The sequence below is a fragment of the Oncorhynchus nerka genome, linkage group LG12, assembly GCF_034236695.1.
Source record: "Oncorhynchus nerka isolate Pitt River linkage group LG12, Oner_Uvic_2.0, whole genome shotgun sequence".
Classification (NCBI taxonomy): domain Eukaryota; kingdom Metazoa; phylum Chordata; class Actinopteri; order Salmoniformes; family Salmonidae; genus Oncorhynchus; species Oncorhynchus nerka.
This window is the reverse complement of record NC_088407.1, coordinates 10,675,398-10,696,134: the sequence shown is the minus strand read 5'-3', so window position 1 is coordinate 10,696,134 and position 20,737 is coordinate 10,675,398. Positions and strand designations below refer to the sequence as shown.

Below are 20,737 nucleotides of genomic sequence, written 5' to 3'. Positions count from 1 at the left end.
AGGTAGCACATTGAGGGTGGCAGGTAGCATATTGAGGGTGGTGGGGTGGCAGGTAGCACATTGAGGGTGGCAGGTAGCATATTGAGGGTGGTGGGGTGGCAGGTAGCACATTGAGGGTGGCAGGTAGCATATTGAGGGTGGTGGGGTGGCAGGTAGCACATTGAGGGTGGCAGGTAGCATATTGAGGGTGGTGGGGTGGCAGGTAGCACATTGAGGGTGGCAGGTAGCATATTGACGGTGGTGGGGTGGCAGGTAGCACATTGAGGGTGGCAGGTAGCACATTGAGGGTGGTGGGGGTGGCAGGGCACATTGGGGTGGCAGGTAGCACATTGAGGGTGGTGGGGTGGCAGGGTGGGTAGCATATTGAGGGTGGTGGGGTGGCAGGTAGCACATTGAGGGTGGCAGGTAGCATATTGACGGTGGTGGGGTGGCAGGTAGCACATTGAGGGTGGCAGGTAGCATATTGACGGTGGTGGGGTGGCAGGTAGCACATTGAGGGTGGCAGGTAGCACATTGAGGGTGGTGGGGTGGCAGGTAGCACATTGAGGGTGGCAGGTAGTACATTGAGGGTGGCAGGTAGCACATTGAGGGTGGCAGGTAGCATATTGACGGTGGTGGGGTGGCAGGTAGCATATTGAGGGTGGCAGGTAGCACATTGAGGGTGGCAGGTAGCACATTGAGGGTGGCAGGTAGCACATTGAGGGTGGCAGGTAGCATATTGACGGTGGTGGGGTGGCAGGTAGCATATTGAGGGTGGCAGGTAGCACATTGAGGGTGGTGGGGTGGCAGGTAGCATATTGAGGGTGGCAGGTAGCACATTGAGGGTGGTGGGGTGGCAGGTAGCATATTGAGGGTGGCAGGTAGCACATTGAGGGTGGCAGGTAGCACATTGAGGGTGGCAGGTGGCACATTGAGGGTGGCAGGTAGCATATTGAGGGTGGTGGGGTGGCAGGTAGCATATTGAGGGTGGCAGGTGGCACATTGAGGGTGGCAGGTAGCACATTGAGGGTGGCAGGTAGCATATTGAGGGTGGTGGGGTGGCAGGTAGCACATTGAGGGTGGCAGGTAGCACATTGAGGGTGGTGGGGTGGCAGGTAGCACATTGAGGGTGGCAGGTAGCACATTGAGGGTGGCAGGTAGTACATTGAGGGTGGCAGGTAGCACATTGAGGGTGGCAGGTAGCTCATTGAGGGTGGCAGGTAGCACATTGAGGGTGGCAGGTAGCACATTGAGGGTGGTGGGGTGGCAGGTAGCACATTGAGGGTGGCAGGTAGCACAGTGAGGGTGGCAGGTAGCACATTGAGGGTGGCAGGTAGAATATTGAGGGTGGCAGGTAGCACATTGAGGGTGGCAGGTAGCACATTGACGGTGGCAGGTAAAATATTGAGGGTGGCAGGTAGCACATTGAGGGTGGTGGGGTGGCAGGTAGCACATTGAGGGTGGCAGGTAGCACATTGAGGGTGGTGGGGTGGCAGGTAGCATATTGAGGGTGGCAGGTAGCACATTGAGGGTGGCAGGTAGCACATTGAGGGTGGTGGGGTGGCAGGTAGCACATTGAGGGTGGCAGGTAGCACATTGAGGGTGGCAGGTAGCACATTGAGGGTGGCAGGTAGCACATTGATGGTGGTGGGGTGGCAGGTAGCACATTGAGGGTGGCAGGTAGCATATTGAGGGTGGCAGGTAGCACATTGAGGGTGGTGGGGTGGCAGATAGCACATTGAGGGTGGCAGGTAGCATATTGAGGGTGGCAGGTAGCACATTGAGGGTGGCAGGTAGCACATTGAGGGTGGCAGGTAGCACATTGAGGGTGGCAGGTAGCACATTGAGGGTGGCAGGTAGCACATTGAGGGTGGCAGGTAGCACATTGAGGGTGGTGGGGTGGCAGGTAGCACATTGAGGGTGGTGGGGTGGCAGGTAGTACATTGAGGGTGGTGGGTGGCAGGTAGCACATTGAGGGTGGTGGGTGGCAGGTAGCACATTGAGGGTGGTGGGGTGGCAGGTAGCATATTGAGGGTGGTGGGGTGGCAGGTAGCATATTGAGGGTGGCAGGTAGCCTATTGAGGGTGGCAGGTAGCACATTGAGGGTGGTGGGGTGGCAGGTAGCATATTGAGGGTGGTGGGGTGGCAGGTAGCATATTGAGGGTGGTGGGGTGGCAGGTAGCATTATGAGGGTGGCAGGTAGCACATTGAGGGTTGTGGGTGGCAGGTAGCACATTGAGGGTGGTGGGGTGGCAGGTAGCACATTGAGGGTGGTGAGGGTGGCAGGTAGCATATTGAGGGTGGTGGGGTGGCAGGTAGCATATTGAGGGTGGTGGGGTGGCAGGTAGCATATTGAGGGTGGCAGGTAGGGTGGTGGGGTGGCAGGGTGGCAGGTAGCATATTGAGGGTGGCAGGTAGCACATTGAGGGTGGCAGGTGGCACATTGAGGGTGGCAGGTAGCATATTGAGGGTGGTGGGGTGGCAGGTAGCATATTGAGGGTGGTGGGGTGGCAGGTAGCATTATGAGGGTGGCAGGTAGCACATTGAGGGTGGCAGGTAGCACATTGAGGGTGGCAGGTGGCACATTGAGGGTGGCAGGTAGCATATTGAGGGTGGTGGGGTGGCAGGTAGCATATTGAGGGTGGTGGGGTGGCAGGTAGCATATTGAGGGTGGCAGGTAGCACATTGAGGGTGGCAGGTAGCACATTGAGGGTGGCAGGTGGCACATTGAGGGTGGCAGGTAGCACATTGAGGGTGGCAGGTAGCATATTGAGGGTGGCATATTGAGGGTGGTGGGGTGGCAGGTAGCATATTGAGGGTGGCAGGTAGGGTGGCACATTGAGGGTGGCAGGTAGCACATTGAGGGTGGTGGGGTGGCAGGTAGAATATTGAGGGTGGCAGGTAGCACATTGAGGTTGGTGGGGTGGCAGGTAGCACATTGAGGGTGGCAGGTAGCACATTGAGGGTGGCAGGTAGCACATTGAGGGTGGCAGGTAGCACATTGAGGGTGGCAGGTAGAATATTGAGGTTGGCAGGTAGCATATTGGGGTGGTGCACATTGGGTGGCAGGTAGCACATTGAGGGTGGCAGGTAGCACATTGAGGGTGGAATATTGAGGGTAGCATATTGAGGGTGAGGTAGCACATTGGTGGGGTGGCAGGTAGCACATTGAGGGTGGCAGGTAGCACATTGAGGGTGAGGGTGGGGTGGCAGGTAGCACATTGAGGGTGGCAGGTAGCATATTGAGGGTGGCAGGTAGCACATTGAGGGTGGTGGGGTGGCAGGTAGCACATTGAGGGTGGCAGGTAGCACATTGAGGGTGGTGGGGTGGCAGGTAGCACATTGAGGGTGGCAGGTAGCACATTGAGGGTGGTGGGGTGGCAGGTAGCACATTGAGGGTGGCAGGTAGCACATTGAGGGTGGCAGGTAGAATATTGAGGGTGGCAGGTAGCACATTGAGGGTGGTGGGGTGGCAGGTAGCACATTGAGGGTGGCAGGTAGCACATTGAGGGTGGCAGGTAGCACATTGAGGGTGGCAGGTAGAATATTGAGGTTGGCAGGTAGCATATTGAGGGTGGTGGGGTGGCAGGTAGGACATTGAGGGTGGCAGGTAGCACATTGAGGGTGAGGGTGGTGGTGGGGTAGCACATTGAGGGTGGCAGGTAGCACATTGAGGGTGGTGGGGTGGCAGGTAGCACATTGAGGGTGGCAGGTAGCATATTGAGGGTGGCACATTGTGGGGTGGCAGGTAGCACATTGAGGGTGGCAGGTAGCACATTGAGGGTGGTGGGGTGGCAGGTAGCACATTGAGGGTGGCAGGTAGCATATTGAGGGTGGCAGGTAGCACATTGAGGGTGGTGGGGTGGCAGGTAGCATATTGAGGGTGGCAGGTAGCACATTGAGGGTGGTGGGGTGGCAGGTAGCACATTGAGGGTGGCAGGTAGCACATTGAGGGTGGTGGGGTGGCAGGTAGCACATTGAGGGTGGCAGGTAGCTCATTGAGGGTGGCAGGTAGCACATTGAGGGTGGCAGGTAGCACATTGAGGGTGGTGGGGTGGCAGGTAGCACATTGAGGGTGGTGGGGTGGCAGGTAGCACATTGAGGGTGGTGGGGTGGCAGGTAGCATATTGAGGGTGGCAGGTAGCACATTGAGGGTGGTGGGGTGGCAGGTAGCATATTGAGGATGGCAGGTAGCACATTGAGGGTGGCAGGTAGCACATTGAGGGTGGTGGGGTGGCAGGTAGCACATTGAGGGTGGTGGGGTGGCAGGTAGCACATTGAGGGTGGTGGGGTGGCAGGTAGCATATTGAGGGTGGCAGGTAGCACATTGAGGGTGGCAGGTAGCATATTGAGGGTGGCAGGTAGCACATTGAGGGTGGCAGGTAGCACATTGAGGGTGGCAGGTAGAACATTGCAGGTAGCATATTGGGTGGTGGGGTGGCAGGTAGCACATTGAGGGGTGCAGGTAGCACATTGGGGTGGCAGGTAGCACATTGAGGGTGGTGGGGTGGCAGGTAGCATATTGAGGGTGGCAGGTAGCACATTGAGGGTGGCAGGTAGCATATTGAGGGTGGCAGGTAGCACATTGAGGGTGGTGGGGTGGCAGGTAGCACATTGAGGGTGGCAGGTAGCACATTGAGGGTGGTGGGGTGGCAGGTAGCACATTGAGGGTGGCAGGTAGCACATTGAGGGTGGCAGGTAGCACATTGAGGGTGGTGGGGTGGCAGGTAGCACATTGAGGGTGGCAGGTAGCATATTGAGGGTGGTGGGGTGGCAGGTAGCACATTGAGGGTGGCAGGTAGCATATTGAGGGTGGTGGGGTGGCAGGTAGCATATTGAGGGTGGCAGGTAGCACATTGAGGGTGGCAGGTAGCACATTGAGGGTGGCAGGTAGCACATTGAGGGTGGTGGGGTGTAGCATATTGAGGATGGCAGGTAGCACATTGAGGGTAGCACATTGAGGGTGGTGGGGTGGCAGGTAGCACATTGAGGGTGGTGGGGTGGCAGGTAGCACATTGAGGGTGGTGGGGTGGCAGGTACCATATTGAGGGTGGCAGGTAGCACATTGAGGGTGGCAGGTAGCATATTGAGGGTGGCAGGTAGCACATTGAGGGTGGCAGGTAGCACATTGAGGGTGGTGGGGTGGCAGGTAGCACATTGAGGGTGGCAGGTAGCATATTGAGGGTGGTGGGGTGGCAGGTAGCACATTGAGGGTGGCAGGTAGCATATTGAGGGTGGTGGGGTGGCAGGTAGCACATTGAGGGTGGCAGGTAGCACATTGAGGGTGGCAGGTAGCACATTGAGGGTGGTGGGGTGGCAGGTAGCACATTGAGGGTGGTGGGGTGGCAGGTAGCACATTGAGGGTGGTGGGGTGGCAGGTAGCACATTGAGGGTGGTGGGGTGGCAGGTACCACATTGAGGGTGGTGGGGCACATTGAGGGTGGCAGGTAGCACATTGAGGGGTGGTGGGGTGGCAGGTAGCACATTGAGGGTGGTGGGGTGGCAGGTAGCACATTGAGGGTGGCAGGTAGCATATTGAGGGTGGTGGGGTGGCAGGTAGCACATTGAGGGTGGCAGGTAGCATATTGAGGGTGGTGGGGTGGCAGGTAGCACATTGAGGGTGGCAGGTAGCACATTGAGGGTGGCAGGTAGCACATTGAGGGTGGTGGGGTGGCAGGTAGCACATTGAGGGTGGTGGGGTGGCAGGTAGTGGCAGGTAGCATTGAGGGTGGTGGGGTGGCATTGAGGTAGCACATTGAGGGTGGTGGGGTGGCAGGTAGCACATTGAGGGTGGTGGGGTGGCAGGTAGCACATTGAGGGTGGTGGGGTGGCAGGTAGCACATTGAGGGTGGTGGGGTGGCAGGTAGCACATTGAGGGTGGTGGGGTGGCAGGTAGCACATTGAGGGTGGTGGGGTGGCAGGTAGCACATTGAGGGTGGCAGGTAGCATATTGAGGGTGGCAGGTAGCACATTGAGGGTGGCAGGTAGCACATTGAGGGTGGTGGGGTGGCAGGTTAAGGCGTTGGGCCTGTATTTTTTTATTTAACCTTTATTTATACAGGTTTTTCTCATTGAGATAACATCTCTTTTCCAAGAGAGAACTGGTCCAATAGCAGCAGGGGGAACAACGATTCAGACAAAACAACTTACATATGCTAACACAACATTAAACACACATATTTTTATCTTTATTTAACCAGGCAAGTCAGTTAAGAATAAATTATTATTTTCAATGACGGCCTAGGAACAGTGGGTTAACTGCCTGTTCAGGGGCAGAACGACAGATTTCTACCTTGTCAGCTCGGAGATTTGAACTTGCAACCTTCCGGTTACTAGTCCAACGCTCTAACCACAAGGCTACCCTGCCGCCCCATACGATAGTACAACAATTACATATTACATTAAAAACACAAACATCTTGACTAAAAACAGCTGTCCTATAATCAATAACACTCTTCTATGATATATACATCGATCAAGTGTTTAAACTCCACCAACGAAACTAGATCATCACATTTTAAAATGTTCAGGAGAGAATTCCAGAACCACGTTGCTTAGTAACTAAAACTATTTCTACCACGACCTGTTCTAATGTTTGGTTCTGTTAGAAGCAAATCAGAATGGGACAGTGATTTATATTTATTTACTGACCTGGCTAATAAAGAACAGAGATAAAATGGTATTTTACCCAGTATGGCCTTATAAATCAGTGTATACCAGTGTTTCAGCCTACAATATGGCCTTATAAATCAGTGTATACCAGTGTTTCAGCCTACGCAAGGTCAATGACGACCAGCCAACAGCCCTGTAGAGATGATGTGTTAGCCGTTTCTGTAGTTGAAAGATCGCTGGTTCGAATCCCCGAGCCGACTAGGTAAAAAATCTGTTGATGTGCCCTTCAGCGAAGCACTTTACCCTAATTGCTTCTGTAAATCCCTCTGCATTAGTGACTCAAATGTAAGCTCACGGGGGCTGGGGGGGACAGACTAAATGTAATTTAACCGAACATTTTGGTTAATCGTATTACAATTATTATTATTATAATTGTTCAGCATTACTGATCAAATGTTTTCACACTTTTACATTGTTTTTTTGTGTACAGATTCTTCAGCTGTACAATATGCAGTAAAATACAGAACAAAGTTCATTTGGGCCTTAAAGAACTGTCAGACTTGTCAAGACAGAGATGTAGAAGGGAGGGAGGGAGGGAAAGGTGGAGGGAAAGGAGGGAAGGAAGGAAAGGAGGGAAGGAAGGAAAGGTGGAGGGAAAGGAGGGAAGGAAGGAAAGGAGGGAAGGAAGGAAAGGTGGAGGGAAAGGAGGGAAGGAAGGTAAGGTGGAGGGAAAGGAGGGAAGGAAGGAAAGGAGGGAAGGAAGGTGGGCGAGAGTAGTGTGTTTGTTGATTCGTTTAGAGGGTTCCCTTGTCCTCTCTTCCTTCCTGTCTATCCGTCTCTAGTGTGCGTGAGTGTGAGAGTGTGAGTGTTTGTGTGTGTGTTTGGGGTATCTCTGGGTGGAGATGTGTTTGTGTGTGTCTCCTTTTTGGGTAGAGACTTCCTGTCAGTAGACTTACCCAGAGATCTCTGGTAAACAACTGTATTATCATCTACACTGTGCCTACGAACACACACACACACACACACACACACACACACACACACACACACACACACACACACACACACACACACACACACACACACACACACACACACACACACACACACACACACACATATATACAGCTCTGTGACCCCTGCCCACAGACAGACAGTGTGTGCTGCTTTCAGGTTGGACAATGTGGCTGAACCTTTCTTACAATGATTTGATGAAAAGGGGAGTGAGAGAGAAGAGTGAGAGGAGAGTGAGAGAAAGGAGAGATAATGGTTAGAGGTAAAGAGAGAGAAAGAGAATGGTTAGAGGAGAAGATAGAGGAGAGTGTGAGAGAGAAGAGAGAATGGTTAGAGGAGAAGATAGAGGAGAGTGTGAGAGAGAAGAGAGAATGGTTAGAGGAGAAGATAGAGGAGAGTGTGTGAGAGAAGAGAGAATGGTTAGAGGAGAGTGTGAGAGAGAAGAGAGAGAGTGTGAGAGAAAAAGAGATAATGGAGAGAAAGAGATAATGGTTAGAGGTAAAGAGAGGAGAGTGAGGGAAAGGAGAGATAATGGTTAGAGGTGAAGCGAGAGGAGAGATAATGGTTAGAGGTAAAGAGAGAAGAGATAATGGTTAGAGATAAAGTGAGGAGAGTGAGAGACAGAAGAGATAATGGTGAGAGTTAAAGAGAGAGAAGAGATACTGGTTAGAGAGAAAGATAGTGTGAGAGAGAAGAGATAATGATAGTGTGATAGAGAAGAGATAATGGTTAGAGATAATGATAGGGTGACGGAGAAGAGATACTGGTTAGAGGTAATGATAGTGTGAGAGGGAGAAGAGATAATGGTTAGAGATAAAGAGAGAGAAGAGATAATGGTTAGAGATAATGATAGAGGAGAGTGTGAGACAGAAGAGATAATGGTTAGAGATAAAGATAGTGTGAGAGAGAAGAGATAATGCTAGTGTGATAGAGAAGAGATAATGGTTGCAGGTAATGATAGTGAGAGAGAGAAGAGATAATGGTTAGAGATAATGATAGTGTGAGAGAATAGATAATGGTTCGAGATAATGATAGTGTGAGAGAAGAGATACTGGTTCGAGATAATGACAGTGAGAGCGAGAAGAGATAATGGTTAGAGATAATGATATTGTGAGAGAATAGATAATGGTTCGAGATAATGATAGAGGAGAGAGAGAATGAGGAAGAGAGAGAGAGAAGAGATAATGGTTAGAGATAATGATAGAGGAGAGAGAGAGAGAAAGAGGGAGATCCGTAACTGTTTCCTGAGGATGTGGTTTTCACCGGGGGAGAAGGGGAGGGGTGTGGAGGGAGGGGAGGGCAGGAGTGTCTTTGTGACAAGTGTTACCAGAGTTAACTTTTTATCACCGACACCTGTGTGTGTGTGTGTGTGTGTGTGTGTGTGTGTGTGTGTGTGTGTGTGTGTGTGTGTGTGTGTGTGATAGAGAGTGAAATAAAGAAGTGTGTGCACGTGTTTGAGATATTTTGAGACGTTTTTTTTGTCGGACAAACAGAGATATAAACTTATAAAGACTTAATGAAAGACAAGAAACAAGGAAGGAACATCAGAGATAATATAGCCAGCATGAAAAGTGAAGAAAGATGCCTAAAACTTAGTCAGAACGGAATCACCACTCTTTCTTGCTGTCTCTTCCTCCTCTTTCTCGTTCTCCTCTCTCTATTCTCTCTCTCTATTCTCTCTCTCTATTCTCTCTCCTCTTGCTCTCTCTTCCTCCTCTTTCTCTTTCTCTTCCTCCTCTCTCTGTTCTCTCTCTCTCTGTTCTCTCTCTCTCTCTCTCTCTGTCTCCTCTTTCTCTTCCTCCCCTCTCTCTCTCTCTCTCTCTCTCTCTCTGTCTCCTCTCTCTTTCTCTTCCTCCCCTCTCTCTCTCTCTCTCTCTCTCTATTCTCTCTCCTCTTTCTCTCTCTCTCTGTCTCCTCTTTCTCTTTCTCTTCCTCCCCTCTCTCTCGCTCTCTCTCTCTCTCTCTCTCTCTCTCTCTCTCTCTCTCTCTCTCTCTCTATTCTCTCTCCTCTTTCTCTCTCTCTCTGTCTCCTCTTTCTCTTTCTCTTCCTCCCCTCTCTCTCGCTCTCTCTCTCTCTCTCTCTCCTCTCTCTGTCTATGAGTCATACTATCTTAACCTAATTACAACAGTAGAGAGAGAGAGAGAGAGAGAGAGAGAGAGGGAGGAAGCGAGAAGCTGTGCATTGTTGCGTTGTTGAATTGAACTGAGATAATGGCCCTGTATCTACAGTATCTGTATCTTTCAGTGTGTGATATGTCATATGGGACTATATGGTACTAAGTTTTAATGACAGAGTCAAAGTTGGGACTGGGTTTTCTCACTAGCGAAGACTGTGGGTCCTGTATTTTCCTGCTTCTCTAGGTAAGTTTACACATTAGGCCAACAGATTGATTGCCAGCGGTGGAAAAAGTACTCCATTGTCATACTTGAGTAAAAGTAAAGATACCTTGAATAGAAAATGACTCAAGTGAAAGTCACCCAGTAAAATATACTTATACTTAAGTATCAAAAGTAAATGTAATTGCTAAAATATATTTAAGTACCAAAAGTAAAATAATAAATAATTTCAAATTCCTTATATTAAGGAAACCAGACGGCACAATTTTCATGCTTTTTCATTTACTGATAGCCGTTACTTTGGATACTTAAGTACATTTTAGCAACTACATTTACATTTTATACTTAAGTATATTTAAAACCAAATAATTTTAGACTTTTACTGCACAGTTCTGTCTGACCTGCCTATACTGATAGATAGACCTAGTGCACGGTTCTGTCTGGTGGCTGACCTGCCTATACTGATAGATAGACCTAGTGCACGGTTCTGTCTGGTGTCTGACCTGCCTATACTGATAGATAGACCTAGTGCACGGTTCTGACTGTCTGGTGGCTGACCTGCCTATACAGATAGATAGACCTAGTGCACGGTTCTGTCTGTTTGTCTGGTGTCTGACCTGCCTATACTGATAGATAGACCTAGTGCACAGTTCTGTCTGGTGACTGACCTGCCTATACTGATAGATAGACCTAGTGCACGGTTCTGTCTGTCTGGTGACTGACCTGCCTATACTGATAGATAGACCTAGTGCACGGTTCTGTCTGTCTGTCTGGTGGCTGACCTGCCTATACTGATAGATAGACCTAGTGCACGGTTCTGTCTGGTAGCTGACCTGCCTATACTGATAGATAGGCCCAGTGCACCGTTCTGTCTGTCTGGTGGCTGACCTGCCTATACTGATAGATAGACCTAGTGCACGGTTCTGTCTGTCTGGTGGCTGACCTGCCTATACTGATAGATAGACCTAGTACACGGTTCTGTCTGTCTGGTGGCTGACCTGCCTATACTGATAGATAGACCTAGTACACGGTTCTGTCTGGGTACTTATTCCTCCACTGCTCTTTACCTCTACCCTCGTCTCCTTCCCTCCAACCCTTCTCACGTCCCCTTGTTTCTGTCTGTCTCCTTCCCTCCAACCCTTCTCACGTCCCCTTGTTTCTGTCCGTCTCCTTCCCTCCAACCCTTCTCACGTCCCCTTGTTTCTGTCTGTCTCCTCCCCTCCAACCCTTCTCACGTCCCCTTGTTTCTGTCCGTCTCCTTCCCTCCAACCCTTCTCACGTCCCCTTGTTTCTGTCCGTCTCCTTCCCTCCAACCCTTCTCACATCCCCTTGTTTCTGTCTGTCTCCTTCCCTCCAACCCTATTCACGTCCCCTTGTTTCTGTCTGTCTCCTTCCCTCCAACCCTTCTCACGTCCCCTTGTTTCTGTCCGTCTCCTTCCCTCCAACCCTTCTCATATCCCCTTGTTTCTGTCTGTCTCCTTCCCTATTCACGTCCCCTTGTTTCTGTCTGTCTCCCCCCCCCTTTTTTCTAGAGTTTTAAAGAACCATGTCTGCTCCGGCAGGGTAGCCTAGTGGTTTGAGCGTTGGACTAGTAACCAAAAGGTTGCAAGTTCAAATCCCCGAGCTGACAAGGTACAAAATCTGTCGTTCTGCCCCTGAACAGGCAGTTAACCCACTGTTCCTAGGCCGTCATTGAAAATAAGAATTTGTTCTTAACTGACTTGCCTAGTAAAATAAAAATAAAAAATCTTTGCCACTAAAGGTCCTTCTATCCCGGCACAGAACACGCCCAGAGAGACCAGAGAGACCAGAGATCCCAGAGAGACCAGAGACTACCCCATGGCCGACCGAACGTCCCTCCAACCTCCTACCCCCCAGCCTTACCAGGACCCATACCTTCAGCATCACCTCCACCACCGCCCCGGCCTGGGCCACACATCCTGCCACCACCCCTTGGAGCCCCAGACTCCCCTGGAGCAATACAGGACCACTCTCCCTGATTCAAGCCTCTATTCTGGGGGGAGCAACGAGAGGTACAAGGGTGTGGGTGGTGGTGGTTATGTAGACATTCATGGACATAGCAGAGGTGATAACTGTAGTGATGTTGATGGTAGAGATGGTTGTTTTGGAGCGCAGAAAGCTAGCTACTGTAATAGTGGGGTTTTGGACGACAGTGTAGGTCAAGGGGAACATTTCGGCAACCATTTTGAAGGTCAGAGCCTTGGCTATGCTAGCCAAAGGGATGACGGCTGCGATGGGGATGACAGCAGCGCCAGCGGTAGTGGTGGTGATATGTACCACAGAACGGATGAGGGCTGTAACAGGGATGACGTCTTTCACAGAACAGATGAAAGCTGTAAGAGCAGTAGGGATGATGTCTTCTACAGTAACAGTAGAGATGATGGGTGTGAGGAGAAAACGGATGAGGGGTCGAACACTAGGGATGAGGCCTTTCACAGAACGGATGATATCAGGAATGACGTCTTTCCGGGAACGGATGAGGGCTGTAACAGGGATGACGTGTTCTACAGAACGGATGAGGGCTGTAGTAACAGGGGTGATGTGTTCTACAGAACGGATGAGGGCTGTAACAGGGATGATGTGTTCTACAGTAGAGAGTATGTGTGTGAGGAGAGGAGAGGAGATAGTAGTGATGGTTATAGAGATAGCGGTAGCCATGATGGTGGCAATAATACAACTGATTATCTCTATAATCGTACTGCTAGCTTTGGCTATAGTGTGGATAATACAGGAATGAAGAATAGTTTGAGAAGGGTTGATGATTTTGGAGGAGACTGTGATGATTTCGGGGGTAGACGGTCGAACTTGGATCCTCTAGAGGCCCAGTTAAAGCCTGGGTCTTGGGTGAGTCCTACTCCCCCAGATCGTGGTGCTGTGGCTTGGGAGGGAAGGGAGAGGGGTGGGGGGTATCCCCAGGACTGGGCCTTTCTATACTCCCATTCTCAGGCAGCAGGTGGTGCTGGTGGTAGGGTTTACCAGCAGAAACTGGACTCCTTCTCTGAGGCATTCTCCTTCAGACGCAACGTTGCCGGCAGCAGAATTCTGAATGGGAATTCCGGAAGTGGGATTTTGGGATTGGGAGGAGGAAGCACAGAACCGATCAAAACAAGTGCTTACGATTCGCACACAGACTCTTCCACTCTTCCTTCACCTCCTACTCCTCCTCCTCCTTCACCTCACCCCTTCCCCCAGGTCCTTAGCCCTCCTCCCACACCCCTCCCCCCTCATTCCCTCTCCCCTCCTAAACTCACCCCACCACCCTCTGTCAGGACAGTTGGACTCACCCAGTCCTCAGGGGGGGGTTGTAGTGGAACAGTCCAGTTTTACCCCTCCTCTCTCCAGCCACTTCACTCCTCCCACCCCTCGGCCGTCGTGTGGAAGCTCCCGCTCTCTCATTGGCTGCAGCAGTCAGGTGACGTGGGCGTCGTCGAGGGCAACCCCTCAAGCTCCGGCTACGTATACTGCCAGGAGGCGGTGTTTCCTGGGAGAACGGGTAACCAGGACAACGGGTATAATACAGGTAAGGTGCTGTGTGGAAGGGTGTTGCCAAATTAATATGTTCTAATCTAATCTGTGTCCAGTCTCCTCCTTACCTCCCTCCCATCTATTGTGTTACCCCCCCCCTCTCTTCTGCTCACAGATCACTATAGTCTCCAAACTCTGGTAGAATCCTCCTTTACCTCCACCCCAGCCCTTCACTCCTCCCTCCACCCCTCCTCTCTTCCATCCCAGCCCCCCAGTGGACTCCCACAGAATGGAACAGCACCCCTAGCGGTGTATAAAGGTACTCCCTTCCATAGTCTGCTCCAGTCTAGTAGAGGAGGAGGGCAGAAGGGGGTGGAGCGGTTAGGGAGAGGGCTCCACTACACCCCTCTACCTATGCTGAACCCCAGACGCAGAGGAACGGGGATCCTCTCCTCCCTCATGCCCCCTTCAGTCAGGGAACGAGGGATGGGAGGGTTGACTGAAGAGGAGGAGGGATATTCTATAGCTCCGTGAGTATGAATGGACAGAGGAATGCATTAGTTGTATTCCTTCCTTTGTTTGTTTGTTTGTTTGTTCGTTTGTTTGTTCGTTTGTTCGTTTGTTCTTTCTTTCGTTTGTTCTTTTGTTTGTTTGTTCGTTCATTTGTTCGTTCGTTTGTTCTTTCGTTCATTTGTTCTTTCGTTCGCTTGTTCTTTCGTTCGTTTGTTCGTTTGTTTGTTCTTTCTTACGTTCGTTCGTTTGTTCGTTCGTTCTTTCGTTCGTTTGTTCGTTTGTTTGTTCTTTCTTACGTTCGTTCGTTTGTTCGTTCGTTCTTTCGTTCGTTTGTTCGTTCGTTTGTTATTTCGTTCGTTTGTTCGTTCGTTCGTTATTTTGTTTGTTTGTTCTTTCATTGATTCATTTGATGAATTGATGTGTTTGTTTATTCATTGAACCATTTTCCAGGTGTATCAACGTGGGTCCAGGGTTCCAGGCTGAGCTGCCATTTGTTCATGTTTTTCATTGAACCATTTTCCAGGTGTTATCCAGGGTTCCAGGCTGAGCTGCCATGTTGTCTTTGTTTATTCATTGAACCATTTTCCAGGTGTATCAACGTGGGTCCAGGGTTTTTGTTTGTTCCAGGTTCTTTCATTGATTCATTTGATGAATTGATGTGTTTGTTTATTCATTGAACCATTTTCCAGGTGTATCAACGTGGGTCCAGGGTTCCAGGCTGAGCTGCCATGTTGTCTAGAGAGGGAGGAAGAGTCCAGGACATGGACAGAGGAATCAGCATCCAATGAGGAGTTGCTCTGGAAACCGTGGGAGGAGCTTGGGAAGAGTTCTGTCATCCAGGACCAAGGTATGAATTTAGGGTAAAATTGGCTTATGAATGATTTATCTATGAAGGATGTATTAAGGACTTATGAAGGGTTTATGAAGGGTTTATGAAGGGTTTATGAAGCTGTAAACAGAACTGTTGTTTTAAAATCTCAGACACAAGTGAATATAGGGCAGTTCAGTGATTACATGGAGATAGAAATAACTGAGGTTTGGAAAGAAAGAAAGAACACAACTCAGCTCCTCTGTCTCTCTCTCTGTTTCTCTCTCTGTCTCTCTCTCTCTCTCTGTTTCTCTCTCTGTCTCTCTCTCTCTGTCTCTCTCTCTGTTTCTCTCTCTATCTCACTCTCTCTCTCTGTTTCTCTCTCTATCTCACTCTCTGTTTCTCTCTGTCTCTCTCTCTCTGTCTCTCTCTCTGTTTCTCTCTCTATCTCACTCTCTCTCTCTGTTTCTCTCTCTATCTCACTCTCTGTTTCTCTCTGTCTCTCTCTCTCTCTCTCTCTGTTTCTCTCTGTCTCTCTCTCTGTTTCTCTCTCTGTCTCTCTCTCTCTGTCTCTCTCTCTGTCTCTCTCTCTCTGTCTCTCTCTCTCTGTCTCTCTCTCTCTGTCTCTCTCTCTCTGTTTCTCTCTCTATCTCACTCTCTCTCTGTTTCTCTCTCTATCTCACTCTCTCTCTCTCTGTTTCTCTCGGTTTCTCTCTGTCTCTCTCTCTGTCTCTCTGTTTCTTTCTGTTTCTCTGTCTCTCTCTCTCTCTCTCTCTCTCTCTCTCTCTGTCTCTCTCTCTGTCTCTCTCTCTGTCTCTCTCTCTGTCTACCAGTGGCGGCAATGTTGTCTGTATGTAGTTCTAGCTGTCTACCAGGAGGGGGCAGCAACACAGAGCTGGCCCTACACTGTCTCTACCTCTGTAACGGAGATACACTGGTGAGGAGGACACACACACACACACACACACACACACACACACACACACACACACACACACACACACACACACACACACACACACACACACACAGACACACAGATAGACACACACACACACACACACACACACACACACACACACACACACACACACACACACACACACACACACACACACACACACACACACACACACACACACACACACACACACACACACACACACACACACACACACACAGACACACAGATAGGCACACCCTACACTGTCTCTACCATAACACTGGTGAGGAGGACACACACACACACACACACACACACACACACACACACACACACACACACACACACACACACACACATTTTTTCAGTAGTTTTTCAGTAATGTCTCTCTACCTCTCATCCCCCTGTCCCAGGCCACACTGGAGAAGTTGCTCTTCTCTACTCCATCATCAGCAAGAGACTACCATTATGCTGGTAACCCTTAACCTCTCACCCCCTCACACATCACCCTTAACCTCTGACCTCTCACCCATCACCCAACACCCCTTACCCCTAACCTGATCTCTCACCCATCACCCCTACACTCTGACCTCTCACCCCCTCACCCCTCACCCATAACCTCTGACTTCTCACCCATCACCCCTCACCCCTAACTGACCTCTCACCCATCACCCCTAACCTGACCTCTCACCCCCTCACCCCTCACCCATAACCTCTGAATTCTCACCCATCACCCCTCACCCATTTGCCTGTTCAGGAATTTGACTCAAAGAAACGGTGCTGCCACAATAAACAGGATATACCACCAGACAAGAAACAGGATATACAGCCAGACGATAAACAGGATATACAGCCAGACAATAAACAGGATATACCACCAGACAAGAAACAGGATATACAGCCAGACAATAAACAGGATATACCACCAGACAAGAAACAGGATATACAGCCAGACGATAAACAGGATATACAGCCAGACGATAAACAGGATATACAGCCAGACAATAAACAGGATATACAGACAGACGATAAACAGGATATACAGCCAGACGATAAACAGGATATACCACCAGACGATAAACAGGATAAACGGACAGATGATAAACAGGATATACAGACAGACGATAAACAGGATATACAGACAGACGATACACAGGATATACAGACAGATGATAAACAGGATAAACAGACAGATGATAAACAGGATATACAGACAGACGATAAACAGACAGACGATAAACAGGATATACAGACAGACGATAAACAGGATATACAGCCAGACGATAAACAGGATATACAGCCAGACGATAAACAGGATATACAGCCAGACGATAAACAGAATATACAGCCAGACAATAAACAGGATATACCACCAGACAATAAACAGGATATACCAGCAGACAATACCACCAGACAATAAACAGGATATACAGCCAGACAATAAACAGGATATACCGCCAGACAATAAACAGGATATACCATCAGACGATAAACAGGATATACCACCAGACGATAAACAGTATATACAGACAGACGATAAACAGGATATACAGCCAGACAATAAACAGGATATACCACCAGACAATAAACAGGATATACCACCATACAATAAACAGGATATACAGCCAGACAATAAACAGGATATACCACCAGACAATGAACAGGATATACAGCCAGACGATAAACAGGATATACAGCCAGACGATAAACAGGATATACAGCCAGACAATAAACAGAATATACCACCAGACGATAAACAGGATATACAGACAGACGATAAACAGGATATACAGACAGACGATAAAGAGGATATACAGACAGACGATAAACAGGATATACAGACAGACGATAAACAGGATATACAGCCAGGCGATAAACAGGATAAACAGACAGATGATAAACAGGATATACAGCCTGACGATAAACAGGATATACCACCAGACGATAAACAGGATATACCACCAGACAATAAACAGGATATACCACCAGACAATAAACAGGATATACAGCCAGACAATAAACAGGATATACCACCAGACAATAAACAGGATATACCACCAGACGATAAACAGGATATACAGACAAACGATAAACAGGATATACAGACAGACGATAAACAGAAAGACGATAGACAGGATAAACAGACAGACGAAAAACAGACAGACGATAAACAGGATATACAGCCAGGCGATAAACAGGATAAACAGACAGATGATAAACAGGATATACAGCCAGACGATAAACAGGATAAACAGACAGATGATAAACAGGATATACAGACAGACGATAAACAGGATATACAGCCAGGCGATAAACAGGATAAACAGACAGATGATAAACAGGATATACAGCCAGACGATAAACAGGATATACCACCAGACAATAAACAGGATATACCACCAGACAATAAACAGGATATACCACCAGACAATAAACAGGATATACAGCCAGACAATAAACAGGAAATACAGACAGACGATAAACAGGATATACCACCAGACGATAAACAGGAAATACCACCAGACGATAAACAGGATATACAGCCAGACGATAAACAGGATATACCACCAGACAATAAACAGGATATACAGCCAGACAATAAACAGGAAATACAGACAGACGATAAACAGGATATACCACCAGACGATAAACAGGAAATACCACCAGACAATAAACAGGATATACCACCAGACAATAAACAGGATATACCACCAGACAATAAACAGGATATACAGCCAGACGATAAACAGGATATACAGCCAGACGATAAACAGGATATACAGCCAGACAATAAACAGGATATACAGCCAGCCAATAAACAGGATATACCACCAGACAATAAACAGGATATACAGCCAGACGATAAACAGGATATACAGCCAGACGATAAACAGGATATACAGCCAGACGATAAACAGGATGTACAGCCAGACGATAAACAGGATATACCACCAGTCAATAAACAGGATATACCACCAGACGATAAACAGGATATACCACCAGACGATAAACAGGATATACAGACAGACGATAAACAGGATATACAGACAGACGATAAACAGGATATACAGACAGACGATAAACAGGATATACAGCCAGGCGATAAACAGGATAAACAGACAGATGATAAACAGGATATACAGCCAGACGATAAACAGGATATACAGCCAGACAATAAACAGGATATACAGCCAGACGATAAACAGGATATACCACCAGTCAATAAACAGGATATACCACCAGACGATAAACAGGATATACCACCAGACGATAAACAGGATATACAGACAGACGATAAACAGGATATACAGACAGACGATAAACAGGATATACAGACAGACGATAAACAGGATATACAGACAGACGATAAACAGGATATACAGCCAGGCGATAAACAGGATAAACAGACAGATGATAAACAGGATATACAGCCAGACGATAAACAGGATATACCACCAGACAATAAACAGGATATACCACCAGACAATAAACAGGATATACAGCCAGACAATAAACAGGATATACCACCAGACAATAAACAGGATATACAGCCAGACAATAAACAGGATATACCACCAGACGATAAACAGGATATACAGCCAGACGATAAACAGGATATACAGCCAGACGATAAACAGGATATACAGCCAGACGATAAACAGGATATACAGCCAGACGATAATCAGGATATACAGACAGACAATTTAACAGGATATACAGACAGACGATAAACAGGATATACAGCCAGACAATAAACAGGATATACCACCAGACGATAAACAGGATATACAGCCAGACGATAAACAGGATATACAGACAGACGATAAACAGGATAAACAGACAACATATGTTCAAGCAGAGTTTACACAGATCCGCGTGCGGTTATGCACACCATGTACACTGTAAGCTAAGAACTACAGGCTACACTATAAACACTAAGCAACATTATAATTGATGTATGTAAATAACAGGATGATGCGCGGTGGGGAAAATGTGTAAATTAATAGAGTCATATGAGGATTTGCAGAGAGTGCAAAGCGCAATGTGATGTTTCTAATGCAGGGTGCCTAGTCTATGAATGAGAAGATCATCGTGGACCAGGTGGCCGGTTGTTGAGGGCGACGGTATAGGGGAAGAAGCTGTTCAAGTGGCCGGTTGTTGAGGGCGACGGTACAGGGGAAGAAGTTGTTCAGGTGGCGGTTGTTGACAGGGGAAGAAGTTGTTCAGGTGGCGGTACGGCGACGGTACAGGAAGAAGTTGTTCAGGTGGCGGTTGTTGTTGAGGGGAAGAAGCTGTTCACGGTTGTTACAGGGAAGAAGCTGTTCAGGTGGCGGTTGTTGAGGGCGACGGTACAGGGGAAGAAGTTGTTCAGGTGGCCGGTTGTTGAGGGCGACGGTACAGGGGAAGAAGCTGTTCAGGTGGCCGGTTGTTGAGGGCGACGGTACAGGGGAAGAAGCTGTTCAGGTTGTTGACGGTACAGGGAAGAAGTTGTTCAGGTGGCCGGTTGTTGAGGGCGACGGTACAGGGGAAGAAGCTGTTCAGGTGGCCGGTTGTTGAGGGCGACGGTACAGGGGAAGAAGTTGTTCAGGTGGCGGTTGTTGAGGCTGTTCAGGTGGCGGTTGTTGAGGGCAGGGGAAGAAGCTGTTCTGTTCAGGGAAGAAGCTGTTCAGGTGGCGGCCGGTTGTTGAGGGGACGGTACAGGGAAGAAGCTGTTCGGCGACGGTACAGGGGAAGAAGTTGTTCAGGTGGCGGTTGTTGAGGGCGACGGTACAGGGGAAGAAGCTGTTCAGGTGGGGGGTTGTTGAGGGCGACGGTACAGGGGAAGAAGCTGTTCGGCCGGTTGTTGAGGGCGACGGTACAGGGGAAGAAGCTGTTCAGGTGGCCGGTTGTTGAGGGTGACGGTACAGGGGAAGAAGTTGTTCAGGTGGCCGGTTGTTGAGGGCGACGGTACAGGGGAAGAAGCTGTTCAGGTGGCCGGTTGTTGAGGGTGACTGTAGAGGGGAAGAAGCTGTTCAGGTGGCCGGTTGTTGAGGGTGACGGTACAG

General features: G+C 48.9%; 1 protein-coding gene across 1 annotated transcript in view; it reads left to right on the top strand.

Moving 5' to 3' along the window:
* The window catches only part of LOC115124542 (uncharacterized), a 49,783-nt gene that overhangs the window by 6,576 nt on the left and 22,470 nt on the right, over positions 1–20,737 (top strand). The window contains exons 2-6 of the mRNA XM_065026008.1: positions 11,725–13,483; positions 13,604–13,958; positions 14,631–14,788; positions 15,583–15,686; positions 16,106–16,166. Coding sequence (XP_064882080.1) covers positions 11,725–13,483; positions 13,604–13,958; positions 14,631–14,788; positions 15,583–15,686; positions 16,106–16,166 — 2,437 coding nt within the window. The remainder of the gene's footprint in view (positions 1–11,724; positions 13,484–13,603; positions 13,959–14,630; positions 14,789–15,582; positions 15,687–16,105; positions 16,167–20,737) is intronic.